We start from the raw sequence: 26,521 nt of genomic DNA, 5'->3' as shown, positions 1-26,521 counted from the left end.
CCTGAAAACACTGCAAAAGGTGCATAGTCCAGACACATGCACTGTTTTGTCCTGAGGCTGGTGAAAGGGCTGGGACCTGCTGTTGCGGCTCGAGCTGTGAGAGCAGTGCGCTGCTCCAGGATTATCAGTTGCCAGGGGCTGCCTTATCTCCTCCCATCTCCAGAAAGCAAAAAATTACACACGGACAACCCTGGTATTGAACAGAGCTCAGCTGGTGTGGTTCTGTGAGGTGGCTCTCTTTAAGGAAACAAGTCACCTGAAGCACTTTCTGTGCTGCTCTTACCGTGCTCTTGGTACTTTTAAATCTTCGTGACATTTAGCTGTGTGGTGGGAGTGAGTATACAGTGCTCAGGAAGGCTTAGAAGCTTGAATCCGAGTCTGGCACGCAGTCTACTTTTTTCTGGAGCAGAAAATGCAGGAACCTCCACTTTAAAATCGGATTTGACTCAAAAACCCTGCAAGAGCATGGTTAGGATTATACATTGAGAGATGAATTTATTTAACCTGAGGGCACCAAGAGAGGATTAGGTATTTTAATTCCCTCCCCTTCCCTAATGACTGTACGGAGTGCTGACACTTGTTTGGCTTGGAGAAGATGACCTGTACACTGAAGTGATTAGTGTGTGCAGTGAATTTTTTAATGCCTCCTACTGAAAACAAAATGCTGTCTCACAAAGCAAAGCAGGTTTTTCATGGGGCGTAATAGCTCTCTTTGGAAATCAGGAGCATTATCACTCAAGTGGGACATGCAGCTTATGAATTGGTCTCGCAGATCGTGAAATTTGTGACCTATCTTGTCAAAGCAGCTGGGTGATGATTTTCAATGGTCTCACAAGTGAGATGACTTAACAACATGGAAAACGTATCTCAGTAGGAATTGCTGTGGTTTAGCATTTCAGAATACTTTGCTGCTGAATTTGAGATAATAACTTTTGCTACCTAATTCCTAAAGCATACTTGTCAGTTCAATTTTTTCCTGGGGATTCTTACGTGATAGATAAATGAATGTACAGATGAGGTAAAAAAAATGACTGTAATTAGTAGGTGTTTATTTCTTAGAGGCCAATTTGTTTTGGTACATTTCCAAATTAAATGTGCAATTGTACTTTTAAACACAGGACAGTTTTCTCATTAAAAAGAGAAGGCCTGAATAGAGATTCCCTCCTGGGCTCAGTCCTGTTGCCTTAACAAGCATATTACCTGAACAAACAGCTGCAATTAAAGATTGCTCTCTTACCATTCATAATTTACTTGAATTGAAAATCAGTAAGGAAGGAAATTTTGTTTCACTTGTTTATGCACTTGAGGGACAGGTTATACAGTTGACCCATAGGTGGAATGTTTGGAGCATTTTTAATTTTTTTTTAAGCTGCAGGCTTATTGAATTTCTGTGAGTAAGAGAAAAGGTTGAATGAAATGCATCACTGATGTCCCTTTCAGTTACTCCAGTGTAATTTGACCCATATCTGTATGACTGTAGTCATATGAATGTGAAAACGATCAGCTTTTTTAAAGCTAACTGTACTTTGATTCTGGTATTAAAGTATGCTGTCTGCTTTGTTGTTTTCTTCATCACACCAGCAGAACGGGAATGTGCCACAGCACGGCTGCAGCCACGGCTTCCATATATTGTTGTAAGGAGACAGCTGTTGTGGGACTGGAGTCAGTGTCTTGTGATGCTCTTCTACAGCTTCTCCTATTCTCCTTGTTACCATGTCAAACAAGGGCTCAGTGTCGGCCGATAGCGGATTTGCCTCAGAGGGATCTTTCAAGAGATCAAACAGCAGCGGAGGGTCATGATGGGTTACCCCATCCCCAAAACATGGGCAAATTCCCCTTCCAAAACAGGCCCCAGAAGCTTCTGGTTGGAATACTGGAGTAGTATAATGAGCTTTCCATACAGTGCCATCTGTGAAAGAAGCAGTACATTTGAACAGCTTAATGGCATTAGGAGTCAGGGGAGGTCCCTGAAAGGTTGGTTCATGTTTTAAGTGATCTGCTTTGTTCCTAGGTTCAAAGATTCAGAGTGATTTTTGTGGTTCTCGGGCACACCTTGGCTCTGGTATGTGCAGGGCCATATAGATTATGTGGATGGTTAGGTCTGATTATTTTGGGTGCACTTTCTTGTGGCCCTTTAAGACTCTACATGCCTCTTGGGGGCGGAAAATGGAGAATGTAGCCCCAGATTTCTGGGTGGAGGTACTGGTAGGTGGTTCTTCTGTTGGGTCTCTCTGTCTGAGCCAAGAAGAACACCTGGCCAGAAACTGATCACAGCTCATTTCCATGATCACGTTCCAGCACACTTTCAAGTAGGGTGGTAATTGCAGGCCATGAAAACAGTAAAGCCTGGAGTCTAGTTTTCATGTTAACACGATGAAGGCAATGAGTTTGCAGCTTTAGAGTTTGTACTTTATCAAGCTCTAGTACTAACCGCTGGGTAAGTGCAGGTCTGTAACTTGTAACGAAGAAATGACAAATGGCTAGGACTAAATATGAATGCAGCTCAACAGGAGACTTTCCTTCCTTCTCCCTCCTCCTTTTCCCCCTATTCCTCACCCTGCATTTGGAAAGCACTACACTGAACTCAGATGCAAGGACGTGCCCATCAAGAAGACAGCAATTAGGTACTATGTCTGAAAAAGGGAGAGAAAAAGAAATGGGACATTCAACCCTTGGAGCCACTTCTGTAATGCATTGAGCACAAATAGGTGACAACTGCATTGTCCCTACATGGCATTTTCTTTTTGGTTCAATGGAATCTGCTTAACTGTCCTTTCTTCTATTGTCCCTGGAGCTGTTCTTCATGACTGGGAGTCTGTAACTTTATTCTTCTGTCTGTCGTGTCACTACTGCTAGAACGTAATTTGTTAATAAATAAAATCTAAAAGCTTCATAAAAGGTGAGGGGGGAAAAAAAAATAGCATATTCAGGTTCAGACAAACTTTTAACTTAAAACCTCTAGTAGCTGGCTGGTTGGCTGGCTGGCTATGTATCTATTTATTTCCACCCCATGCTTTCCATATCCTGCTAAGCACTTCTGTGGAGCGATTATGTCTCAACGGTTCTGAAGTGCTTTGGCATAGTACAGTTAGAAATGTTACAGATTCTAGGTAACTCTATTTCTGAAATTGTGAGAGAAATGATGCAGAAGGTCTATTTCTTAAAGGAAACCAGCTCACTTCCTGATGGCTTCCTAGGGACAGGTATTCCTTAGGCGTGTGCTTTGCTCCCCATAGCTTATACACTGTAGGGCAGTTCCGAGAAGTGAGTGTGCAGTGTCTGAGGAGAATTGTTCTGATTCTGCAAAATTTTAACACTCACTTTTCACAGCTGCAAATAATTACTGGAGTTGCACAGTGGGAAAGAGCCAGCTCCTTGTTAGTTAATTCAGAAGGATACAGTGAGGCTGATTGTAATTAACCTGTGTGGGTGAGCTGAGTAGACAGCTGGGTTACAGCAGGGTAACAGGAGAAAAAAAAAAAAGGTAGAAATCAGAGCTGATGGAAGCAGCAGGGGTTTCAGTCACCTCCAAGAGGCAAAGAGGGATATGCAATTTGCTATTGAAGTGGCTCTGACAGAATTTGAAGGATGTGTGTGAATTTTAGGGCAACATGTTAATAGAATATGTCTAAGGGAAAAGAAACCTGCTTCTTCAATCCAAACATCTCTCAAACCCATCTGGTAACAATCAATCAATTTAACGAGCAGAAAGAAACAAACTGTCACTAATAAGCCTTATTGTGCTGTGGTAGAGGAAAGGACTCTAACATACAGGCAAAAGATTCTTCTGGTTTCAGCTTAATTGATGAGTCCTGCCTGGGTGACATGAAGACACAATGGCTTCATATCTAGCTTGTCCAATAGATAGAAGTAAACAGACAATAAATATGTAATATGAATGTGACATACTTCTAAACGAGCTACAACAGACTCTAAAAAGTGTCAACCCAGACAGAAGTAATGGCAGTTGGAGCTAAGAATCACAGTTTCTGGCTTGGCTGAAAGTTGAGCCCTGCAGTAATATTTAATTAGCCAATCTTTCACAGGCAGGACATCCCATTGTTTTCAATGCCCTTGCCATGAGCAGTTGTGTTCCAATGGGCAAAATTGTAGAAAGGCAGGCATAGGAGATCGGGTTGTGCGTGTGGCTTCAGAGGAACACAAAATACAATATGCAGATGCAAGGTATATCTGTGTTACTGGTGGTATGGCCTAGCAGAAACAAATCTGTAGAGCTGGACAGTTATAGATGGCTTCATCTCCATGCTGTGGTTGTCTGGGGGTGTTCTACTGGGGGCTAGCTCTTGTCTGGTCCTGTCTACACAACATCTTTTAGTGATTAGAACACATTAGGTATTATCCAGCGGAGGGCTACAAAGATGATCGAGGGACTGGAGCACCTCTCTTATGAGGAAAGGCTGAGAGACCTGGGACTGTTTTGACTGGAGAAGACTGAGGGGGAATCTCATCAGTGCTTATAAATATTTGAAGGGAGGGTGTCAAGAGGATGGGGTCAGGCTGTGTCTGGTGACAGGACAAGGCACGACAGGCACAAGCTGGAACGCAGGAAATGCCATCTCAACAGGAGGAAGAACTTCTTTACCTTAAGGGTGACAGAGCACTGGAACAGGCTGCCCAGAGAGGTTGTGGAGTCTCCTTCTCTGGAGATGTTAAAAACCTGTCTGGACACATTCCTGTCCAACCTGTTCTAGGTGAACCTGCTTTTGTAGGGGGCTTGGACTAGATGATCTCTGATGGAGCCTTCCAAGCCCTACCATTCTATGATCCTGGGGCCTATTTTACAGTTTCATCGAAACTAAAGTTATGATCTCCAAGCCCATTCTATAATGCAACACAAAGCACAGTGAGGGGGTATGCTCAAAAGGGTTTGCTTCAAAAGCATGCTTCTGATCTGAATTAAAACTGTAAGGTATATAACCTAGGAAAAGAAGAGGTGAAAGCTGGGTGAGGAGAACAGCAATTCTCTAACCAGAAAAGCAATTTTTCAAATGAGTATGTATTTAGCTTTTCACTAGGGAAGTGTGAACTGATCTCTCACATCTGAAGCTGATCAGAGGGCTGGAGCACCTCTCCTATAAGGACAGGCTGAAAGAGTTGGGGTTGTTCATCCTGGAGAAGAGAAGGCTCTGGGGAGACCTTACAGCAGCCTTCCAGTACCTGAAGGGGGCCTACAGGAGAGACGAGGAGGGACCCTTTATCAGGGAGTGGAGCGATAGGACGAGGGGTAATGGTATTAAACTGAAAGAGGGGAGATTTAGCTTAGATATTAGGAAGAAATTCTTTACTGTGGGGGTGGTGAGACACTGGAACAGGTTGCCCAGGGAAGTTGTGGAAATGTTTAAGGGCAGGCTGGATGGGGCTTTGAGCAACCTGGTCTAACTGGGAGGTGTCCCTGCCCCTGGCAGGGGGGTTAGAACTAGATGATCCCTTCCAACCCAAACCATTCTATGATTCTGTGATCTCTAATGGCAGCTCTAAAAGCTGGACTGTCATTGACTGGCTCGAACTCCCTGGCCTGCTGACTATCGGGTACGTAAGGAGAGAGAGAGAGATTCAAAGCGGTGACTCCCACGTTTCCGCCACCCGCGGGCTGCTGTGGGCCCCACGCGCAGCCGCCCCGCGCGCTACGGGCCGGTGGCGGCGGTTGGCCGGTGGCGGCGGTTGGCCGGTGGCGGCGGTTGGCCGGTGGCGGCGGTTGGCCGGTGGCGGCGGTTGGCCGGTGGCGGCGGTTGGCCGGTGGCGGCGGTTGGCGGTGCCGCGCTGCCCCCTGGCGGTGCCTTCGCTTCCCGGCTGAGGAGAGAGCGGCCGGCAGGGCCCCGGAGCCCTCCCCAAGCACCACGCCTGGCGCGTTCCATGCTAAGGCCTTGCTCTCCAGCGGCTGGGCTACTCGCTACTGCGCTCGGCAGGTAAGGCGCACACCAGCCCCTCCGCTAGTGGTTTTTTTGTCCTATATTCTAAATATCTTAATCACATTAATGCGCTTAATGAAAAAACACTGTGGCAGCAACGGAGGGAGATAACCCCTAACCAAACCTGGGTGCTTAAAGCATTAAGTTATGGGGTTGCTTCAATTAATCTTGATTTGTAATTACTGCAGAGGCCCAATTTCCACAGGATGAGCAAAGATGCAGAGTGGCGATTTACACACATCACTTAGAGATGATTGATTTTGACAGTGCCCAAACAGAGGAAAGAACTGAGTCCTGCGCTCCTTAGATAAGTAAGTAGTTGAGACTGCCAATGTGTTGGCCTTGAGCAACTTTATTGCTCAGTTGTCATGTGGTTCCCTTCCTGGGATCACCTGCTTTCATTGCCATGGTGGTATCAGGTCATTCAACCCCCCACCGAAGACCAGCCCCACCTGCTTGTGGCTGCACCAAGCACCAGCTCTGCAGCAGTTCTGCCCAACTCCAGCTGCCCTGGCGGGGCTGTGAAGGCTCTGCCACTCTGCTACAAAGCAGAAGACGGGCAGTTGCAGCACTCTTTTGCATCTTCCTTCTTTCTTTACTTTTTTTTTTTTTTTTAAGGAAAAAAAAAACCAATCTCTTTCCTAGTTCTTAGACAAAAATGTTATCAGCATCTTCCCTCCAGAGAAAATAAAGAATGAGGATTCCCAAGAGAAAAAACAAAAAGCAACAAAAAAAAATAATCCCCCAACCTTCCTTAGAAGGCTTGAGGGTGCTGCACTCCATGGAAGAACCATGTTTGTGAAATGTCCTTGTACTTAGCATTTTCTACCACGCAGCTCCTCCAGCAGCACAGGGGTTGCTCTGGATCTCACCCTGAAGGGATTAGCTCCTCAAGTACCATACAGCTTGCATAGCTTACACAGTTTTCCTTGAACAAAGTACCTAGATTTATCTTTGGGATCAAGAACCTAAAAATAAAATTCCACCACAGTACCTGGCATCATATCCTCACATTTAGTCCTTAGTCCCTTTCCTCCACGTTTCCTGTCAGTTGAGCACAGTGACTTCCTGCCCGGAAGCCATGCTTCTGTTGAATGTGGTGTGATGACAAGGGCACTGACATCAAGGTGAAATTGGCAGCATGACTAAAAGTTTGGTGTTGCAACTCTGGTATGTATTTGACATACATACCAGACATACATACAAGACAGACAGCAGAGTTCTCAGCCATTATCCTGATAGTCTCGTGTGTGTGTGTGTGTATCTAGGGGAGCAGAAAAATCAATTTTGAAATATTTGCAAGTACAAGTTTTATAGTCTTCAAATGTTCACTGAGGAAGTAGATTCTTGGCTTGATAATATCTATACTTGATACTGTCATTGTATCAAAGTATCATAAAGGAAATGTAAATGGACATGAGAAAGATCACTCAGTTAACACTGAGTTAACATCTAAGAAGGATTTCCTGCTGGGCTGCCTAAGGTTATCTCACCCCATGGTCAGCCCTCAAAGTACTTTCCAAACAGCCAGCTCCTTGCCAACATATCAGCTGAATGTGAACAGCTGCTGAAGGTGGAATGCCCTAGCTTTTGTAGCTGTTATCTAATGGCAAACTCTCAAGAACTCCATAATTCTTCTCTTACTTCACAAATAAAACAAAAATTGAAGGGGCTCATTTAAATTTCTAAAGGATGGGACGATGAGTAGGCATAGTCTACTCCATCGGATTCTGCATTTCTCCAGCTGTGTGGAATGAAAAAACCCAAGTACAGTATCCCCATGAATTCATCAGCTTACTGTCATGTCATCACTTACTGTCACATCATCCAGTCACAGGAGGTGCAATTCATCTCAACTAACTTTAAGTTAATATAAAGGTGGTTTTTTTATTGTATCAGATACGGTCAGTCTCAGCTCCCTTTCTACTCAGTAGAGGGAAACAGGCATGAGTGACCCAGCCCAGCTAATCAGAAGGAGGTGAGTCACACCTTGTACACATCTGGGTCTTTCCAATAACTATAAAACAACAAGCTCAGATCCAGGCACCTGGTTGCACAAATGTCACCCTCCATTCTGTTCTCTTTAACACCGTAATGGAGGGTGACATCAGCAAATATTGGGTGCTCAGGAAAGCATTTCAGCTGCAGTCACCTTGTCTAACGCCACAGCTGAAAAAAATGAAACAAATAAGAGAGGGCTACTGAAAACAAACAAACTACCACTTAAGATAAAGACCTTATGTGTACAGTTCCTTTTTCTTCGATCTTACACTAAAGCCGATCCTGAATGCTTTTGCAGCAGAAGTGATAGAAACACTGCAACAAAAAGATGATTTTTGAAGCTATGCTACCCAGGAAGCAAATCCCTTCATCTCAGGCAAGGCAGGACAGCTAACAACAAAGCTTTTCCACACCTTGCAGAAGAACTGAGAGTTTGGGGCAATAAACTTACTCCAGATACACATAGGTACGTTTTTATGATACTCTGTTGGAAGTTAGAGGTCATTACCTCATCTCTTATCTGCAGGAGGGGGGATGTTTATACTCACTGTCCTTTTGATGCCACCGCACTGCATGCAGAAACGCACCGCAGTAGTGAAACATGAACTCATGCCCGGAGTGCTGAACTGTCCCCTGCAGCAACGGCAGCAAGGTGCGTCCATCGATTACCCTGATGGGGAGGACAGGAGTCACCAGAGTGCTCAAGAATTTTAGTCTGCAGCTGGAGTGTGAGCAGTACTCACTCTCCATGTATGCAGCATTAGGATTTCAAGCACCATTTCTAAGCCAAGCTGCTATTTAGCTAATAAGCCCTGAGATTTTTAATTGTGTGGATGGGTGGAGACCAGTGATTAGCAGTTACTAGCAATTTTTGCAATTACAGTTAGTTCACACATCCTGCCTGGGGAGATAAGTTACCATTACTTTAATTCTCCTGGGAGTAAGTGATAACCATAGTGAAGGCATGGTTCACACCTTGCAATATTGCTCCCTGAAACAGAAGTCACTGATAGCTCTGTGAGCTTGAGGCTTCATAAAAACAAAAATAAAAAACAAACCAAAACCCAAGCCCAACAAACCCAAAAAATCAAACAACACACCCCAAAACCCCACTTACTTAATTGACTAATAGTTGGTTTAGCTACACACCACCAGTACTTTATGCTTTTTGCTCAAATGGCTTAGCCACCCACGCTTTCTTGCTCTCTTCAGAGGAGTCTAATGGAGGTACTACAAATTGTTTACTATTAAGGAAGCTACTTCTCCAGTGCTGGCAGCCAAATGCAGGCCATGAGCTATACTCCTATAGCTCCAACCTGTGGCTGTTAGGATGCATGACATATATAGTCAGCTTCTATCTAAAATGAGAAAGAGGAGCAAGTATGGTTTATGAAGCCAGCTTTGTACCTGTCCTGAGGCACTTCTCCTCCAGCCAGGTGAACCACTGTTGGGAAAATGTCCATAAGGCTTGTCAGTTCATGGATAACTGCCCCTGCAGGCAACACTTCCGGCCATCTAACTATTCCTGGGACACGGATCCCTCCTTCCCAGCCTCCCATTCCTTTTCCACCTGTTGGGGAGGAGGGGGGGGGGCACAGAGAGAGAAGTACCAAAAAAGATAAAAGAATGAAAGATATTAGATGTTTATTATGCATGTATAATAAGAGGTTTTAAAACTTTTAGAATATTCAAATAACTAATTAAAAACACACTAAATCTCGGAGAACAGTAGAATGACTACAGTGCAAATTTCATTCTTCAAAACCAAGTATTATTAATCTCTTTATTTTACACTGCTCTCTTGGATGGCACATATCACAATCCACTAGTAAGCAGTATTTTTGGCAGAAGAGGAACAACTCTGCTTTCTGACATTCTGATCCATAATTTTAATTGAATGTCACATCTGAGAATAATCTCCACACTCCCTAATAACATGCCCAAGGAAAAAGCCTGTTATTAATAAAAAGCAAATTCTGACTTGGTGTCAATGGAATAGAGGTTGCAGCCCCTGAGGAAGGGGGATTAACACAGGGGAAGCTTCATTGCGAGACAGTTCACAATCAGAGGCAGCAGGAATATTATGAAATGATTTGCAGTCCTGGAGAGCAGTGAGGAGAATCAGGATAATGTTTGATCATCCTCCAGGAGTTTACAGTCTCAGGGATGCTCTGAGGTGGTCCCAAATGGAAGAGCGCAGAACTCATGCAATAAACAGGGGAGTGCTCTGAATATGCTGCAGTGATGAAGACTTTCCTCCTACATTTCTACTGAAGTTGTCTTCAGATAATACAGAGTCTTCCTTGATTCCTCTTGCATTCCTCTAGGGTTCTAAATTCTCTCCTCCACACATTGGCTCTCTTGCAAGTCAAAATATTCATTGTTTTGAATAGTATTTCAAAGTGAGAACCATGAACTAATTACAGATGTGTACAGATGTCAAGGAGGGGATATTAATGAAACAATGTGGTGTAAAGCCAGAACTCCAAGTTGAGAGTCCAGCTAGAAAATAAAAATTGCAAAATATTGTAGCTCAAGTACCTATATGACCTCTGCTCTGTTATTCCTCCTATCAGGGGCAGAAATTACAAGTCATTGCTGGAAAGTGTTGTAGGAAAATTGGCAGACAAAACTTGAAGCTAGCTAATTAGATCAGCTAAGAAATCAGCAGCTGATGATAGGTAGTTTATTCTAGCCTCTGGCTTTGCTAAGTTATGCCAGACTTTGCTATGGAGGAGGTGTGCTCATAGTTACAGCTGAGAGGCAAGGTTCCCAGAGCTTGGTTTTAAAGGCTGACAGGATGGCATGATGGATTATAAACAGGGCAAGTCCAGCTGCTTGTGCAATAATATTTTGCTAAGTAAGATAATGATGTCTCATGCTTTGTTATTCACTAGCGGTTGTTCTCATTATTCAAATGTGTGGCTTATCTATCTTGTTTTTAATATCCTGTTAGCAATAGCAGAAGTGATTTCTACAGATATTTGTGAATGAAACTAAATTTTTTAATCTTTTTTGAGTTGTTGCTATTTAGTTTCACTGGGATGTTCTGCTGTATGTGGACAGAAATGGGAATGCCTTTCTGTTATTAATATGTAAACTGATATTATACCTTATCTTGTCTTCTCTTATGATTTCATCATTGTCCTCTCATACTGAGATCTCTGTCTAATTCACCTTTCCTCTTTGAACTGTTCTGTTACTAATATACCTATGTTAGGCCAGAATAAGTTAATTCCCTAGGTTCTGAGCTATTCAAGTGAGCCCATTGGCCTTTTTGCCTCTGTTACTTGTATGGAAACTTCATATCCAGAACTGAAGTCTAATTTAGCATTTAGGACTGTTCCTGGATGAGATCCCAGCTATATTAAACATTGCTTGCTTGGCTCATCAAGTAACTTACTACTAGATAACGTGCATTTTGATGCTAAGCAAGATCAAAGCACTCAAATCTTCTCCTGTAGGGAATTAATGGGATGGGAGCAGTTTTCAGGCTTCATTACACAATAAGTGCCAAGCTGCCCAAGCGGCTTTTTGAGGCTTCACAGTCCAGAGGGAACACGTGCAAGAGATACCATAGATCTTAATTTCTGTAGAACTTTTGGCAGTGTTGCAAGCCAGTCATAGAAAGAGCGTCTAGATGAAACATCTATATGATAGATGAAAAACTGGCAAACTGCATTAAGAAAATAGTCATCATGGTGTACACCAGTGTTGACATAGATAATTGTCTACTGTGAAAAACAGAAGGATGTTTCAAGTGAGACTCCAAACAGTGTGTTCTGGATCTGCATCACAGGAAGTTCAGACTGGACATTAGGAAAAGGTTCTTCATGAAGATGGTGGTTGGCCACTGGAACAGGCTCCCCAGGGAAGTGGTCATGGCACCAAGCCTGTCAGAGTTCAAAGAGCATCTGGACCCTTAGTCATATGGGTTAGTTTTAGGTACTCCTATGAGGAGCAGGGAGTTACACTTGATTAACCTTATGGGTCCCTTCCCACTTGAGATATTCAATGATATTACAACGTTTTCAAGTAATGCTTTGGGTTATGGATTAGATAGCATGCTTATAATATTTAAAGACAACATGGAGCCAGAAGGGGGTGCAAGTGTACTGGAGTCTAAAGACAGGATGAACATGGGGGAACGTAACAGCATTGAAATACACTATTACCCTGCAACAACAGGCTGTTGCAAGGAGGGAAGGAAGAATCTCTTCTTTGCAGACTGGTGAATAAGGCAAGATGTGTTGCTTAAACTGCAGCAAGGAAATCCAACACAGGCACCAGGAAAAAAAGGTCCAGTAGTACAGACAATGAAAATGGGATTATCTGGGAAATCACTGAAGCTTTTTAAGAATACTTCTAACAGTTGTCAGAAGTAACTTTGGTGAAAATGATCCTGTCTGGAGGGTGAAAGAGGAATAGCTGATGCCCTGAATTTGCTCCAGTGCTACAATCCAAGATTATCATCCCGGCATATATCTTAGTAAATACAATCTATCTAGATGTATTTCATTCTATCATTTTCTTTTTAAGAGGAAGTCTTACGCACAGACACACTACCAACATTTTACCTTTATAGATCCCATTCCATCCACCCAACCGAGCATTTCCTCTGTGAGCCTCTAAGGATCCTCCATGATCAGATGCAAAATAAATGAATGTGGCATTCTTCAAGCCTTCTTTATCAATGCCATCCAGAAGTCTGCCTATAAACAAACTAAAACATCATAATTATGGCCAGAGATGCAGTCAATTTTTTTAGGTTTTGACTCAAAATTCAGTGGAGTAGGAGTCTTTCCATTTACTTGAATGAGGTCTGTTATGAGCTACCACAAGCAATGCAAATAATAAAAGCCCAGCAGAAAGCTGCTGAAGGTGTCCAAAATTTGTTTGTGGTTTCTATGAAAACAGGAAAATAAAAAATAAAACCAACTGGAAAATAATTTAAATGAATGATCCTTTTATTCAAGCTAGTCGGAATACTCTGTCAGCTTTATGCTTTAAATTCTCTGAGTCAAGGATTGTCTCCATTGTGTAGCCTCAAGCATCTTGAAAAGCTTAACTAATAGTCCTGCCTAGATTTCTAATAATAGAAAACTGCTGTGTCTCACAGGAACTGAACAGGGACTCTGAGATCAGGCTGGGCTGCAAACTATCAACCAAAATCATCTTCCGATGTCAGTGGTAAAAACTTCATAGACTGTAATTCAAACCTAACTTCATAAGGAATGTTTTCAGTACTGATAGCACCAAATGTTTATACAGAATATGCTTTATCTTTGATTCCTTGTTCTCATCACTGCCCGAATCAAATATATTCACCAAGAACAGCTTCCATAGCTAGAGAAGCAGCAGAAAAAATGCAGTACGCAAGGAAAAAGCATAAGCCAGAGATGGGTGCTTTTGCTCAATCTCTTCTCCTTTACAGAATTTTTGTGTCTCCTTAGCCAAACTACTTATTATTGCTCTTACTTAAAAATAGACACCTTCCCCCAAGAAAAGTTGAGATTGAGTCTAGGCATGTTGGTTCTGAATTAGACCTCATATCTCTTACTTAGCTGTCCAACCCTGGAGGCTTCTGTCCTCTCTAGCTGCCATCCTGTTTGTCCTATACAAGGCACGTTCCTTACACCATCAAACTTGTGCTATGCAGCCCTGCTTGCGTAGTCTGTGCCAGGAGGTGACTGGTGCCAAAAATCTGGAAGAAGAGCATGACACGGTCCTCTGGTTCATCTGGATCTTGCAGGAGTTCTTAGCCTGCCATCAGAAGCAATCAGGCTCCTCTCAAAACACAATTTTGTAAACATGGTTATTGGAGGAAGCAGAGGTTCATAAACTGAATCTTGGCCTGGACAGGACGTGAATACTTGGTCAATAGGGTCTTCATTTTTGACTAAATAAAAAGCGTAGCTATCTCCCTCCCTGCCATTGAAGCAGAAAGGAAAGACTAAGGCTTAAAATCCTAATTTAAATCCTAATTTAAGGGTTAAAAACCTAATTGGCACTCAGAGCCTAGATTTAGACCTTAGTGAGTCTTCACGATGTACTGACTTAACACAATTTATTAAGTGAAACTCCATAGTTTTTAATTTGGCCTTTTGGCCAGGAGGGAGTTCTGGTTTCTGCTCCAAGGATTAGTCTTTGATAAAAATGAACAAGTACACAAACAACCACTGTATAATATAATATTCAGCAGCAGCACCACTTACATCTTCTGGGACCAGACAGAGCTGGAGAAATGTCATACATTTTGATTAACAACATGATCAAGCACATATTTTATTATTTGACTGCATTTAACACTGCAGCACAGAAGTGTGTCAATTAAAATAAAGAACAAATCCTCACAAGAAAAGTTTAAGCTTTCATCTTAAGAAAGAAAAACAAGAGGTGTGAAAATAAAATGACAGTCTCTGGACCTAACTGTGTATCCAAGGCAAGTTCACTGATTTTATATACAAAAAGGGAGTTTTGTGACCACTCCTTCAATTTCTTTTCCGCATTCAAATAAAGGTCTTCAAGAAGACCACTTACCTACCACCCAGTCCATCTCCTCTACATTATCTCCATATAGGCCATACCTGCTTCTTCCCTGAAACTTCTCTGTGGTAATGAGGGGGGTGTGAACATGTAAGAGGGAAACAAAGAGAAGGAATGGTCTATGCTTGTTTCTGAAAAAAAATAAAAAAATTAAAAAATTGTTATTTCTCTGCAAACTGCCACTCAACCCAAAATGTAACAGTGATATTATAGTGAATATCCCAAGAAAAGTTATTATTGTGGTCTAAATAAAAAATTTTTGGGTTTGACATCTTTGCGTTTTTGAGGTTTTGGGAGACAGAGGGTATTAAAACACTCCTCAAAAATGTTGGTTCTGTATTAAGACCAAAATAGTAATGGCCCTTTCATTAGACATGTGTAGAACATTAAATAAATAACAAGGAAAGTTCATAGCCAAAAGACTAACATGCTCTCAGAGGCAAGGAAAATAGGACTCGTTTGCTTAAACTTAAGCATGGATGTTACTGAGCATCTGAGACATCCTCATGGAAGAGGCAGATATGACACTGCACCCACAGAGGAACTGTATCCCTTTAACATCAGGCCGGGGAGCCAAAGAACCTGAGTTTATCTATAGTCAAAGTTTTACAGAAGGGATTTATTTTACCTCCAATTTTCCTTAAAAAAGCCCAAAGAAACAACCCCTACATTCTGACAGAAATAGTATAATCTTATTCAAGGATATGCCCAGACTTGCTAAAACAATACTTTTAGAGACTTAGTGGTTTGTTCAATTCCAGTTGAGGTTACTGGTAGTACTGTAAATGAAGGACACCTTTGGAAAACAAAACAAAATGGAACTCATTATCACCCTCCTGTTTGTAAAATATTAACTTCATGTGACACTTTCTATGACAGTTCATTCGCCAGGCTAAGATCATTTTTCTGTTCCTCCTGGCAGAAGGCCCAGGCCTTGGCCAGAACTCCTTTGCATTAGGTGAACAAAACATAAACACACTTCATCTTCTTTTTCCTGAAGAGCTGATAAGCTATGTGTAAGATGAAGGGCAGCTCTTGAATGCTGACAGGTAGGGGGATGCCAGTAAACAACAAATTACTGGCCAACATGAGGACGGGTAGTTCAGCATGCCAGCTGCCTAACCTTGTGGTGTGTGACACAGAAATCACATTATTTTTAAAATTTGTTAAAAAGCAATACAATTTTTGTTGGTTACCTTTCAATGAATGAAACTGCCTCCTTCAGCATATTAGAAGTAGCTTTGTCTAGATTCATCGGTTGTTCAGTGATATCATGGTTTCTCATCAGGATACAGTTCCAGTACTTAGTTAAACCATAGCTGGAGAACCAGGAGATGAAATACAGGAGTCCACAGATGGCCAGGCATATGATTATTTTCCATTTTACTGAGAATAAATGGGCAAGTTTTCCAATCAAAAGAGTAAGCACTGCAAGGATGATCATCTGTGTGTAAAGCCAATATGTATCTTGCAAAGACTTGGCCAGTTCAGGGTCATCTGTGCCTTGACACTCATTCAAAAGGGTAAAAGGCATGCCATAAAAATAATCAAAGCCATGATTTAAAGGATGGTGGCAGTGATCATGGCGGGATTTGCAGTTCACACCCATATGCCACTTCCCTGAAAATATAAAACAAAGATATTAAATCCAACATCATTACTCTTGGGTGTGTCTGCCTGTATTTCTAATAGGTTGGCTGCACTCCTCAGCTAAGGTGCAGCCAAGGGAGGAGCTGCTGTGGAATGGGGACAGACTCTGGGATCAGTTGTGCATTGGCACTTTATCTGCCTAGAACAGCTGGGTTTCTTCACCCATCTGAAGAAAATTCCACGCAGTGCAATGGTCCAGCTCAGACACCTCCCTGAATAAGAACATACAGGGTTGCAATAGTTGGTGCTTATTATTTTTCACATGATGTAGCAGCCATTTATTAATGGGTAGCCTGATAGGGAGAAACCCTTGTGCCAAAAGAAACAGCTAAGTGCAAAAATATGAACTAATTTACAGACAAGTTCTATCTGACCTTCACAGTCCAAGAACAAATTTCAGGAAGAGCTGTACATATTGGCTATGTGTCTCTATATTAATCCTAAAATAAGTAGCCAAAATAGGCCACTCCAATTACCCAGTACAATTGGACATATCAGCATATGTCACACACTGATAATGAACCTTAATGAACTCATATTACAGGGCAGTGTAATTATCCTGACATGAAGGACAATAATCATGGACTTAGGGGCCTTACCTAGACAAGTAACTTCTCAGAACTGCTAACCAGCTCTGTGCTTGTGTATATGAATGCAGTTTACAGTATAAGCTCTAACAAACTGCAGTGAGCTAGGGAAAGTTCACCCCTTCGCACACGCTTGTGTGAAGTCAGTACATTGCCGAGACTCACTTCAATTTAGGAACTAAATGACACCTCAGTGTGCCTGGATCCAAGCAGAGGTGTGAAAAATCACAGTAATTACAATTAAGCACATGACATCTTAGAGTACATCAAAAAGAGTTTAAAAACGAGAGGTGCTTGAAAGACACAGCCTTTAATCACTGTTCAGGCAAAATTAGCAGAGTTAATAGGATTTTCTTTTTTTTGCACACATATTCTGATCCAAACCCCACTGAAGTAAATGGGACTTTTTCAGCTTTTTTTGGCAGTTTCTTTTTGCAGAAAATAAAGCACTTCTAGAGTCTTAACTGTGATAATAAGCAGGATGTGTAACTAACAAAAAACCTAGCCACCAGATATAATTAAGACCACTGTGGTGTCTGGGTACCAGCTGGCAGACAACATTTTTCTGCTCTAATAGGTCAGTGAATATCTCTGTTGATTCTTCCTAAAGCAATCTGTACTGGGCAAACAAGATTCTTTCCTTTGCATTTACTTCTGTTTGCAGTGTACATCTATGTATTCCATACATCCTCATTTTGGATTTATCAGGTATGCTGAGCTGACACTGGGGCTTGTGGGTGGCATTCTAAAAACCCTGCTGATTTTGAAAGTTATACATACAAGAAACTCTGGTTTAACTGATCCTCGGACATTTTGGCAGAGAAAAATATTTACAGAAGCAGCCTCATTTGAATAACAAACAATGAAAATGCGGCAAGTTGCTACGTCTCATACCTATAAGTGCTGTAGAATAACCTTGCTGGTGCAGTATTCTGGCAAAGGTGGTTTCATTTGGTGGGAGCCCACCAGAACACCCATTCCAAAAGAGAATCCGCCGTTGATTGCTTGATGCCATGCCTAGGGAGGAATAAGAGTCTTTGAAAATCCAAAATCAAGCTTGTTTTTATTTTGTTCTCAGATTGTTCTTTCTAGTGAATGGGACCCAGGTGCCTAAACCCAGGGCCTTTTATAAGCCATGTAGTATGCCCTGGGATATTTTGACTGACGCCCACAATGATGTCTCCTCCAAGTCTCTTGTCATTATCTGCTAGTCCAATGCAGATGCCTCAGCTATGCTGGAGTGTCTACAAATGGCACTAATGCCTATGTTTGGACATTAGGCAGCCTCTTACAACCAAAGTTCTATCAAAATATAATGTTAAAAAAAAAAAAAACCAAAGAAAAAAAAAGAAAAGTTTAATATAGAACAAAAGGCCTACAGAGTCAGGGGTACACAATTCCGAAATGTACAGCTCATGATTATATTTCTCCTTTAGTAAGTCAGAATCACATCAGAGGAGCTACACTGATTATTACTGCCATATGCGGTGGCTGAAGTTTTCTGTCATGAATTTACATGGCTGAAGTAAATCTGTTTTAAAACATAATTGTTAAGAACTATTCCAGTCTGACACATTTCACTATGAAAAGTTTGCCAGGATTTTAAAAATATGACACTTGATATAATCTTAACACTACTGAACATACAGTGTTTACACTATTTTATTCTTCATGTTTCTAACTCTGGCTGCTTTTGTGCTGTTTGGTTTTTCATCCATTTGTGTGTTGTCATTTAGCCACAGTAAATGTGCATTACGTGGGGATTTTCCCATAGAAATCCATCACTGCATCTAGTCATCTTTATTTTTTGCCCATCTGACTGAGACCCCAAATCCTTAGATTAACTAGTCTTTAAAATGGTTTATTTAACGAGATTTTTAATAGCAACAATGGCTAGACAAACTGCAGTGAACCATTAGAGAGAAGCCCAACCTGATCTGATGGGGTATCTGCCAGTCAGGAAAGCTGCTCTGCTCGGGGTACAGACAGCAGCTGCAGCAATGTGCTGAGTAAGTCTCACTCCTTCCTTTGCCAGGCCATCAATGTTAGGGGTTCTAAAGAGAAAAATCCCATCTCTGATAAAAAAAAAATGTATTACACAGAAGCTTGTGGTATCCTGCTCCTCCTAGTTTTGTCAAGGACATCACCATCAAATTTACAAAATTCTCTTTATCTACAACTCAACTGGGAGAGCTCTGTGTTATATATTTTTTGAGATACCTTGACTCCTTAGAAATTACTTTTGCATGGATAAATGTGTTTTTATTAATAACTAAAAAGAAAAAAAAAAGAAAAGGTATTTCAGGTATATTCCATATAAAAAGCTCATGCAGCATAGTGAAAAAGATTCCATTAATAGATATAGCACAACACAATTTCAAAGAATGTAAGATATTAGAGTAAACACAGGATATATATGCAATCATTCTATCGATCGATCAATCAATCTATATATAAACTGATAACTGCTCTAGGGATAAATATATCACTTAGACTGAGCTGTCATTTCATAACAAGCCTTCTAGAATTGTTACCTGATATTAAATTCTAATCTCAGCCCTTGATTTTTCAACCCTGGAGTTGTGGAAACTTATAAATTATACACATGCCTGGCAAATACAGTGCACGGACACATTTGCAAAGTTCTAACTGTATGTGTTGAAGATTAGATGTCCAAGAAAGTTGCTTAAACATGCCCATATAATTATTACTCCAGTAGGAATTACTGTAGAATGTTTATTTTGTACATGGTTTGAAAAGAAGTGTATCTAGATAAACTAATCCATAATAATGAATACTGTCATCAGTGTTTTTTTCACTTAAATTCACCAGGAAGGATAATTGATTTTGTAGAATACATTCTTACCTTATTGTATCATTGCCATAGCAACCCACATCTCCAATACCAAGATCATCAGCCAGTATCAGTAAAAAATTGGGTTTTGAAGGATGTGATACACAGGTTCTTGGAAACAAGCCTAAAATTAACCAAATTTTTAGGCAGATCCTGAAATTAAAAGTAAAGAGGTAATATTACAAAAACATTTGTGAGCTTTACAACAGACTTTGAACTATTATTAAAGTTTTATAGGGACTCGGTATAAATGCAAACAGCTACCAAATGCTGCCAGCAGATGGAGCTCCTGAATAGTTACAAAAGTTCCTGAGTTTTCTAACACCAGAATTATTATTTTTTTGTATTCACACAGTACTCTTTTATATGCACTCCTTTATTGAGATTTGCACTGATCTCAGCAGATGCTCCCAGTAAAATGAGTGCTTGGATGCTTGCAAGACTCCTGAGGCACCCTTTGTACAGGGGTGTACGACACTCCTGTTAGGGCTCCTGGAATGAGTGGGACAGGAGCATGGATGTTGTTGGTGGGGAGGCACACTGGTTATGACAGCAGTGTCCACTGCACCCAGTGCTACACATAGCATCTAGAAAGTGAGGCCTCAGCCATGGGACTATCTGCAAAATCAAGATTGCAGCAATGGGCTTAACCTTGCTCATCTTCCTAGAAAACCCTAAGAATATCTCAGCACCTACCTTAGTTGCTCAAGGGATTTGCAAGAGGTAGCTTACAGATGTTCACCTGAAGTAAAATACATATCCTAGAACATATCAACTGGCTGCTAGCTCATTAATAGATACCACAGTGTCACAAATGCATACTAAATGTACTAAAATATATATTGTATGCATTCCTAAACTTTCATGTCCTATAGAAGTAGGGTAAAAGGCCTTGAAAGGCCAATAGTTCTAAACCTATATTAACTGATTAACTGCTTTCCAATTCTCAAGGAGTTTCTTAAAAGAAAAAAAAAAAAAAAAGGAGATCTGTTGATCTGTTTAAATTTTCTTAAGGACAGCATGTAAAAACCAGGAAGACTCTCAGTGAATGTAATTTCTTACCATTGTTTTCTCTGGTAAACTTCATGGCTTCCCTTTGTATAAAACAGGTACATAGTTGGTTACACAAATTCTGTTGGGAAAAAAATAAAAAATAATAATAATAAAAAAAAAAATCAGAGCCCAGTAGCTCTGGTGATCTTGTCTGTGAGGTTAGTCATTAACCGCCCTGCTGCATTACTGCAAACATATTGCCCACTGCCTGCGGCTGGCTACCACAGAGGTGAACTCCCACAGCTTGATTACGCAGGCCTTACATTCCTGAGCGTGTGTTGGCAGAACCCTGTTGGACTGACACAGCAAGGCAGAAAGAGCACTTCTGAGGACCAGTAAGGTCACATAGACAGCACAGCATGCAGCTTTGCAAGATCTGGCCTGTTCTCAGCTTCCAGTAACTTCAGGGGGACTTGTGTTTGGCACAAAGGCTTTAAGCCCGTGGCTTTAAACAAGTGTTAAAGGTGCCAATGACTTGACACACGCACAGAACTGTTGGTGTTCACTGAAAGGAAGTTTTGAATCATTTTAAAAATGAAGTAATGATAAGTAAAACTAGTATCTCACTTTTACTTAACCACAAATTATCTTTAAGGTACAGGAAAATAATCTAATCCTTACTGTGAGTTAAAAGACTACAAAAAAATGACTCCAAGAAAAGTCATCCTGGAAAGCAATATTTGTTGTGTAATTCTTAGGGAAGGAACTGTAACAGTCTTAGGTTTGGATGCCATCTAGTACATTCTAGGAGGTGCTTCTATCTGAATGTTACTAAAAACTGTCCAGAAACATAAATATGATTATTTCCTTAGAGGACTCCAAAGCTTAATACCATTTATAAATTTAACAAGCCAAGTTTTCTAGCTGCCAACTCTATAAACTCAAACTGGATTTTAAAAAACTTTGAAATAACCTTTCAGTTTTTAAATATTTGTTTTTATCTGGCAAGGCAAATTTTATGAGTAGATGCAGTTTCCTATGCGTGCTGGAACAGAGGGCACAACTAGTCACTTCAAACAAAGAATGCCCTGGGAAATGCCTTGTCCTTGTGAATGGCCACAGACTAAGGGATCTGCAGAAAATATTGCAGTGGAATCACGCAAACAGTCATGCAGAAGTACATGATAAACCAGCTCCACAGGGACTGGCATGTGTTCATCTTCAGGCTGTACACTGAAGTAAATTCGAGATGACATTCATTTCCTCACTGTGAAGAGAGATAAAAATCTGAAATACCCCATTCATGCAAAATCCCTGCTTTTCTACACCTCTTTCCATTTCAAACCAGCACAAAAACAAAGACGTTGTCACCTCTATTATGGAACAGATTGAAGATAATATGAATATTTGCTTTCTATAACAACTAAAAGCATGTTTGTAAACATAAAGTCACTTAAATACACAGAGAATCCAAAAGTTCCATCTTAACTAATGTAAGACTTGTGTTTTGGTGGGGTTTTGGGGTTTTTTTGGGTTTTTTTTGGGGGGGAGTGTTTGTTTGGGGTTTTCTGTGTGTGGTGGTTTTTTTTTTCCCCAAAAAATCAACATGTTCTCCAGTGGGGAAAAAATAGCATTTTCTGAGAGAACTTTTTTCTGTCTTTTTGGTACATAAGGGTGTTACAGTTACCTTGAATGTCTAAGGAATACTAAACTGGCCAGAGCAGAGTATAATCCTGCCCTGTGCATTTCAAAGAATGAGCTACAGGATTAAAAAAAAAGTAGGTGCTGTTATTCTGACCAGGAAAATACTATAAAAAGAGTCAGAAGCTGGGGTCCATAGATGACTTTTCCAAGTAACACCCAGGTGATTGTTTGGCTACGGTTGAGACAATATGGGAAATAAAAATAAAATTTAAGAAAAAAGCTTGATCTCTATTAGTTATGGAATTTTTCATAGGGTTGGTGATGCTTCCCCTTTCTATTGGCAAGATCCTGAAAGACAGTACTGAGAGTTCATCCTCCCTGGCCACTGGCTGAGTCAGAGATTAATGGGGTAGCAGCCAGATCCCTCCTACCCAAGGCATTGACTGTTTGAACCAAGACCTTGCTGTGAATGCAGACACCAGAAGCCTAATAGCATTCTTTGAAAAGCAGGCTGTATTAATGTGAAGCAAAGGATTCGCTACCAAGGGCTCAAATCTTTTATTTATATGGTAGTGGTGTCTCAGAATCATAGCCTGGCAGCAGCTCCCCTGAAGCCTTTATGAGCTATGGCCCTGTAGGACAGCTCTGAGGTGACAATCAGGCAAGTGCACAAAGGCATTAACCTGCAAGATGGAAGAACTAGCAATGGCCCTGGTCCATATCTTTAAGGTGCTTTAACAATGGATGCAGAGCCCTATCTTTCCAGCAACTGGTAGGCAGCGTTGCCTTTAAAGGGCTCAGGGTACATGATTAAACCAAAACTATTGCAACGAAAATGTTCTCAGCCTACACTGAGTAGCTGAGGATCATCACAGCTCTTGTGAGCTGTAATGGTGCAAAGGAACTGGACAGATGTGGACATCTAAGAAATCCCTTGATTACCCATGGGTGTTGATAAGATCTCCAAGCTGGTACAACAGCTCTGCTGCCTTCCACTTTCTCCCCACAGGTCCATGCAGCACAGCCAGCTGGTCTCAGCCGGCATGTTAGTTTTTAGACAGAGACTTTGTACAGCCTCTCTCAGGCAAGCAGTGAATATAGAACCAGGGAAGTGCAGTGGTGGTTTTAAATGATATTTGGGTCTTAATAACACTGGCTATGATGTGATTAAAACTAGTGCTTCCTGATAGCCATTTTAGGAACAGTGCCCTTATTGAAGGACTAGAAGTACCAAACTTGTTTAAAAAAAAAAATAAATTAAATATGCATATTCACTTTTGTCTATTAGGGAGCTGATTCCTTCTGAAAAGAGAGCTCTCACTGACATCACTAGAATGCAATGAACCCAGTACTGGGCCCTAGGGCTTGTCCAGTTTTGTTAGCTGTTAAATGGAACAAACAACTTAATAAATCTAACATCGGTCTTTAGAAATCAGCAGTTACTTACAGAAATCCGAGAAAACATCAGATAGCAATTCCTTCTGTAAGCCAGCACGCTACAATAAATGATCATCAAGACTACTAAAAAAAAGGCCAACCCCTTTTAACAATGTGGAAAACAAACCCTTGTCTCAATTATTCTTCTCGCTCTGAAATCCCTCTTTCTCCTTGGGGTGCTGAGTGGTCCTGATCCTTCAAGACGCGTGTGGGAGGAAGCAGGCTGAGACTTGCTCCTTTTCCTTGTATTCTCCCTTCCCCCAGTCTCCAGCACAGAAACCGCCTGGGATCCCCGCCAGCAACAGCCAGCAAACTGGAACTGCTGTGCAGGTTTTACATGAATTCCAGGCAGAGTACAAAGTCCTTATTCTTGAAATACTGGCACAACATGGCTACTGCCTTTGCTAGATTCCAGTTAATTCTGTGCAGATTTATATAAAGCCTGTCACTGCTTTATTTCAGCGTCTCAAAAGAGATGCTATAAATAATAACAAGACAGGACTTGGAGCCCTGGGGTTTTGTTTCTCCCACCTTACTTTTCCAGCCTTCCAGGCAGGATAAGAGGACTAGCTTGTCCTCCCCCTTTTCTTCTGTCACATTGTCTTTTCCTCTTCATTGCATTTTCAAGAAAGGTAGACCTGCCTGTGCTGAAGATATTAATAGCACTTTCTTCCCCTCCCCCAAGAACAGAAAGTTTAGTAACCCCCTTGCCAATCACACTCCTTTCAGAACTTAACTCTGTTATAATACACTATACCCTTCAAAAGGTCCTAAGCAATTACTTAGAGAAGCTCTCATCTATTCGGTTTTTGACATTTCAGTTCTCCAAGTTACTTGAATACAGTGAATGCTGAATTTAACACTGCATTCTAGAAAAGTCAGTAGGAGTCAGTGAGGTGGAAAGATGAAGCAGCTTAAACTATTAGATTTATATAATACACAGCAGGGATAACCATGGTTGGAAACAGTTTTGGTTTTTTTTTTCTTTATTTGTTGACCCCCTTGCACTAATAACTGTACTCAGTTATTTTTATGAGTTTTCAAATTGGGCTACTTTTACTCATACCTATTTGACTATACTACTTATTTTGTACGATTACTTAACAGCTTGTGATGCTTCTGGTGCAAAGATTTTTCTTCAAAAAAATTATATTTCTCAAAAATTACATCATGCTTCGAGAAAGATGGATCTTTAAGAGTTGCCAGTAACATAAGTATTAATTTCCGTCTGCCTTTAGTCCAAATTATGACTAAACTTTTCTGACAGCCTTTCTAGACTGTTTACATCTTTCTCACCATGTGAGCACTACTGAAGATGTGCCAACGCTGCTGCCGGTATGTCTTAAAAAAAAAACCCAGCCAATCAAAAAAACTCCAACCCACCACACCCCAAAAAACCCAAACCAACCCTAAACTACCACAACTTTAAATTTTTCCCTGATAACAAAACTATCTGGAAGCAGAGGAGGCATTATGCTAGCACAGACCTTGCATCCTGTTCCTCACCACTACATTAGTGACCCAGTACAGTCATAATACCCGTGATTACTTATCGTCTTCAACAGAACCAAGCTTTAAACCAAGAACTTTTTCCAAAAAAAAAAAAAAAAAAAAAAGCAGCACTTTGTAACAATCAAGAAGAAAGGAGATGATTGTTATCTCTGCATTTTGAGCCCTGCAGTATTTCCTCCTCTTCAGCTAACTGGTTTTACACTGCACCTGAGCACAGGAAGCTGCTGTTTACTCACTGCTGCATACAGGCAACTTCTCTGCCAGCAAAAACTTAATTTTGGAGTCATTGTGTGCTTTATACGGCCACTTTCTGTCTGTCTTTTTGCACATGACTGAGTACTAAAAGTAAACACTGGCATTCATATAGTCCCTTCTACTTTTGACAAATTTCCTGAGTGAACTTAGGGATTGAAGAACATAAATATTGAAAAGACACAAACAGCAATTTGTAAAATTGTTACTATGTTACACTTAGGAAAAAACACTAAGAGATAAGAAGAAAACCGTTATCAACTGAAGTGGCTGAGCGAGTAAAATGTTTGCAGGGGTATTCAAGGGAACAAACAAAACAACAACAAAACAAACTAGAATAGTTTTTTTTCCATTTACTAAATTCAAACTCCAATTTCTCTAAAGGTCTAGCAGCAGGCTTATAATAAACTCTGACTTCATCTATTCCTGCAAAAATACAGCCATTAATACAGTTCAAAGCCCTAAAATCTCTGCAATTTCACTGCAAAGTTCAGTGCAAAATCATGTCTCCTTAGAAAATCTGGCTAGGGTCCACCACTGCAGGTTTTTTGCTGTGTTTGTTTGGTGGATCGTTGTTTTGTTTTTAACAAGTATTGCCAAGATCCCTTTTTACAAGTTGTACTTCGTAAACCTATATATTCTGCTACCAAATATTTTTGGACGTTAATTCCAATATGACTCTCAAATGAACCTTGTTTTTCTAGAACTGACATTGAAACAGTGCAAACTATTAATCCAAAACATTTCTACTGGCATCTTATATGAAATAAAATTGCAAATTGCCAGATTAGCATGCACTAGGACCTTTTTCTGAAACGCAAAATGCCTCTCTCTCTTTTGTAAGTGCTGCAGAGGTATACCCAACATCAACATTTTGCACTTCCTACCGTCTGTCATATAAAGCTATTGTTAATCTGTTCAAAAAGCTATTCACAACTTCAGGATGATCCCTCACTAAACCAGATTCGCTTGGTCTCAGGTATTGCCTAACTTCTCAACAATATTTCTGCAGACATCAGTACAGGAAGCAACAATGACTCAAACTACTATGTTTGGAGTGAGTACGACCGTGATTTGTGGACTACAGGGGAACAACTGCAAAGATCTAGAGTTCT

At 40.9% G+C, this 26,521-nt stretch overlaps 1 protein-coding gene across 1 annotated transcript; it reads right to left on the bottom strand.

Moving 5' to 3' along the window:
* Window positions 1–1,538: 1,538 nt before the first annotated feature.
* On the bottom strand, window positions 1,539–20,683 carry LOC141476748 (arylsulfatase H-like). Its single transcript, XM_074165567.1, has 10 exons — window positions 20,631–20,683; window positions 19,581–19,721; window positions 18,647–18,768; window positions 17,609–17,731; window positions 15,674–16,097; window positions 14,472–14,608; window positions 12,509–12,643; window positions 9,339–9,501; window positions 8,480–8,601; window positions 1,539–1,909 (listed from the first exon to the last, which is right to left on the bottom strand). Exons 1-10 carry the CDS (start codon window positions 20,681–20,683, stop codon window positions 1,539–1,541), a joined length of 1,791 nt encoding a protein of 596 aa, XP_074021668.1.
* Window positions 20,684–26,521: the final 5,838 nt, after the last annotated feature.

The sequence above is a fragment of the Numenius arquata genome, chromosome 1, assembly GCF_964106895.1.
Source record: "Numenius arquata chromosome 1, bNumArq3.hap1.1, whole genome shotgun sequence".
In the NCBI taxonomy this organism is placed as follows: domain Eukaryota; kingdom Metazoa; phylum Chordata; class Aves; order Charadriiformes; family Scolopacidae; genus Numenius; species Numenius arquata.
The sequence above is the reverse complement of the archived record's forward strand: the minus strand, read 5'-3'. Positions and strand labels throughout refer to the sequence as shown.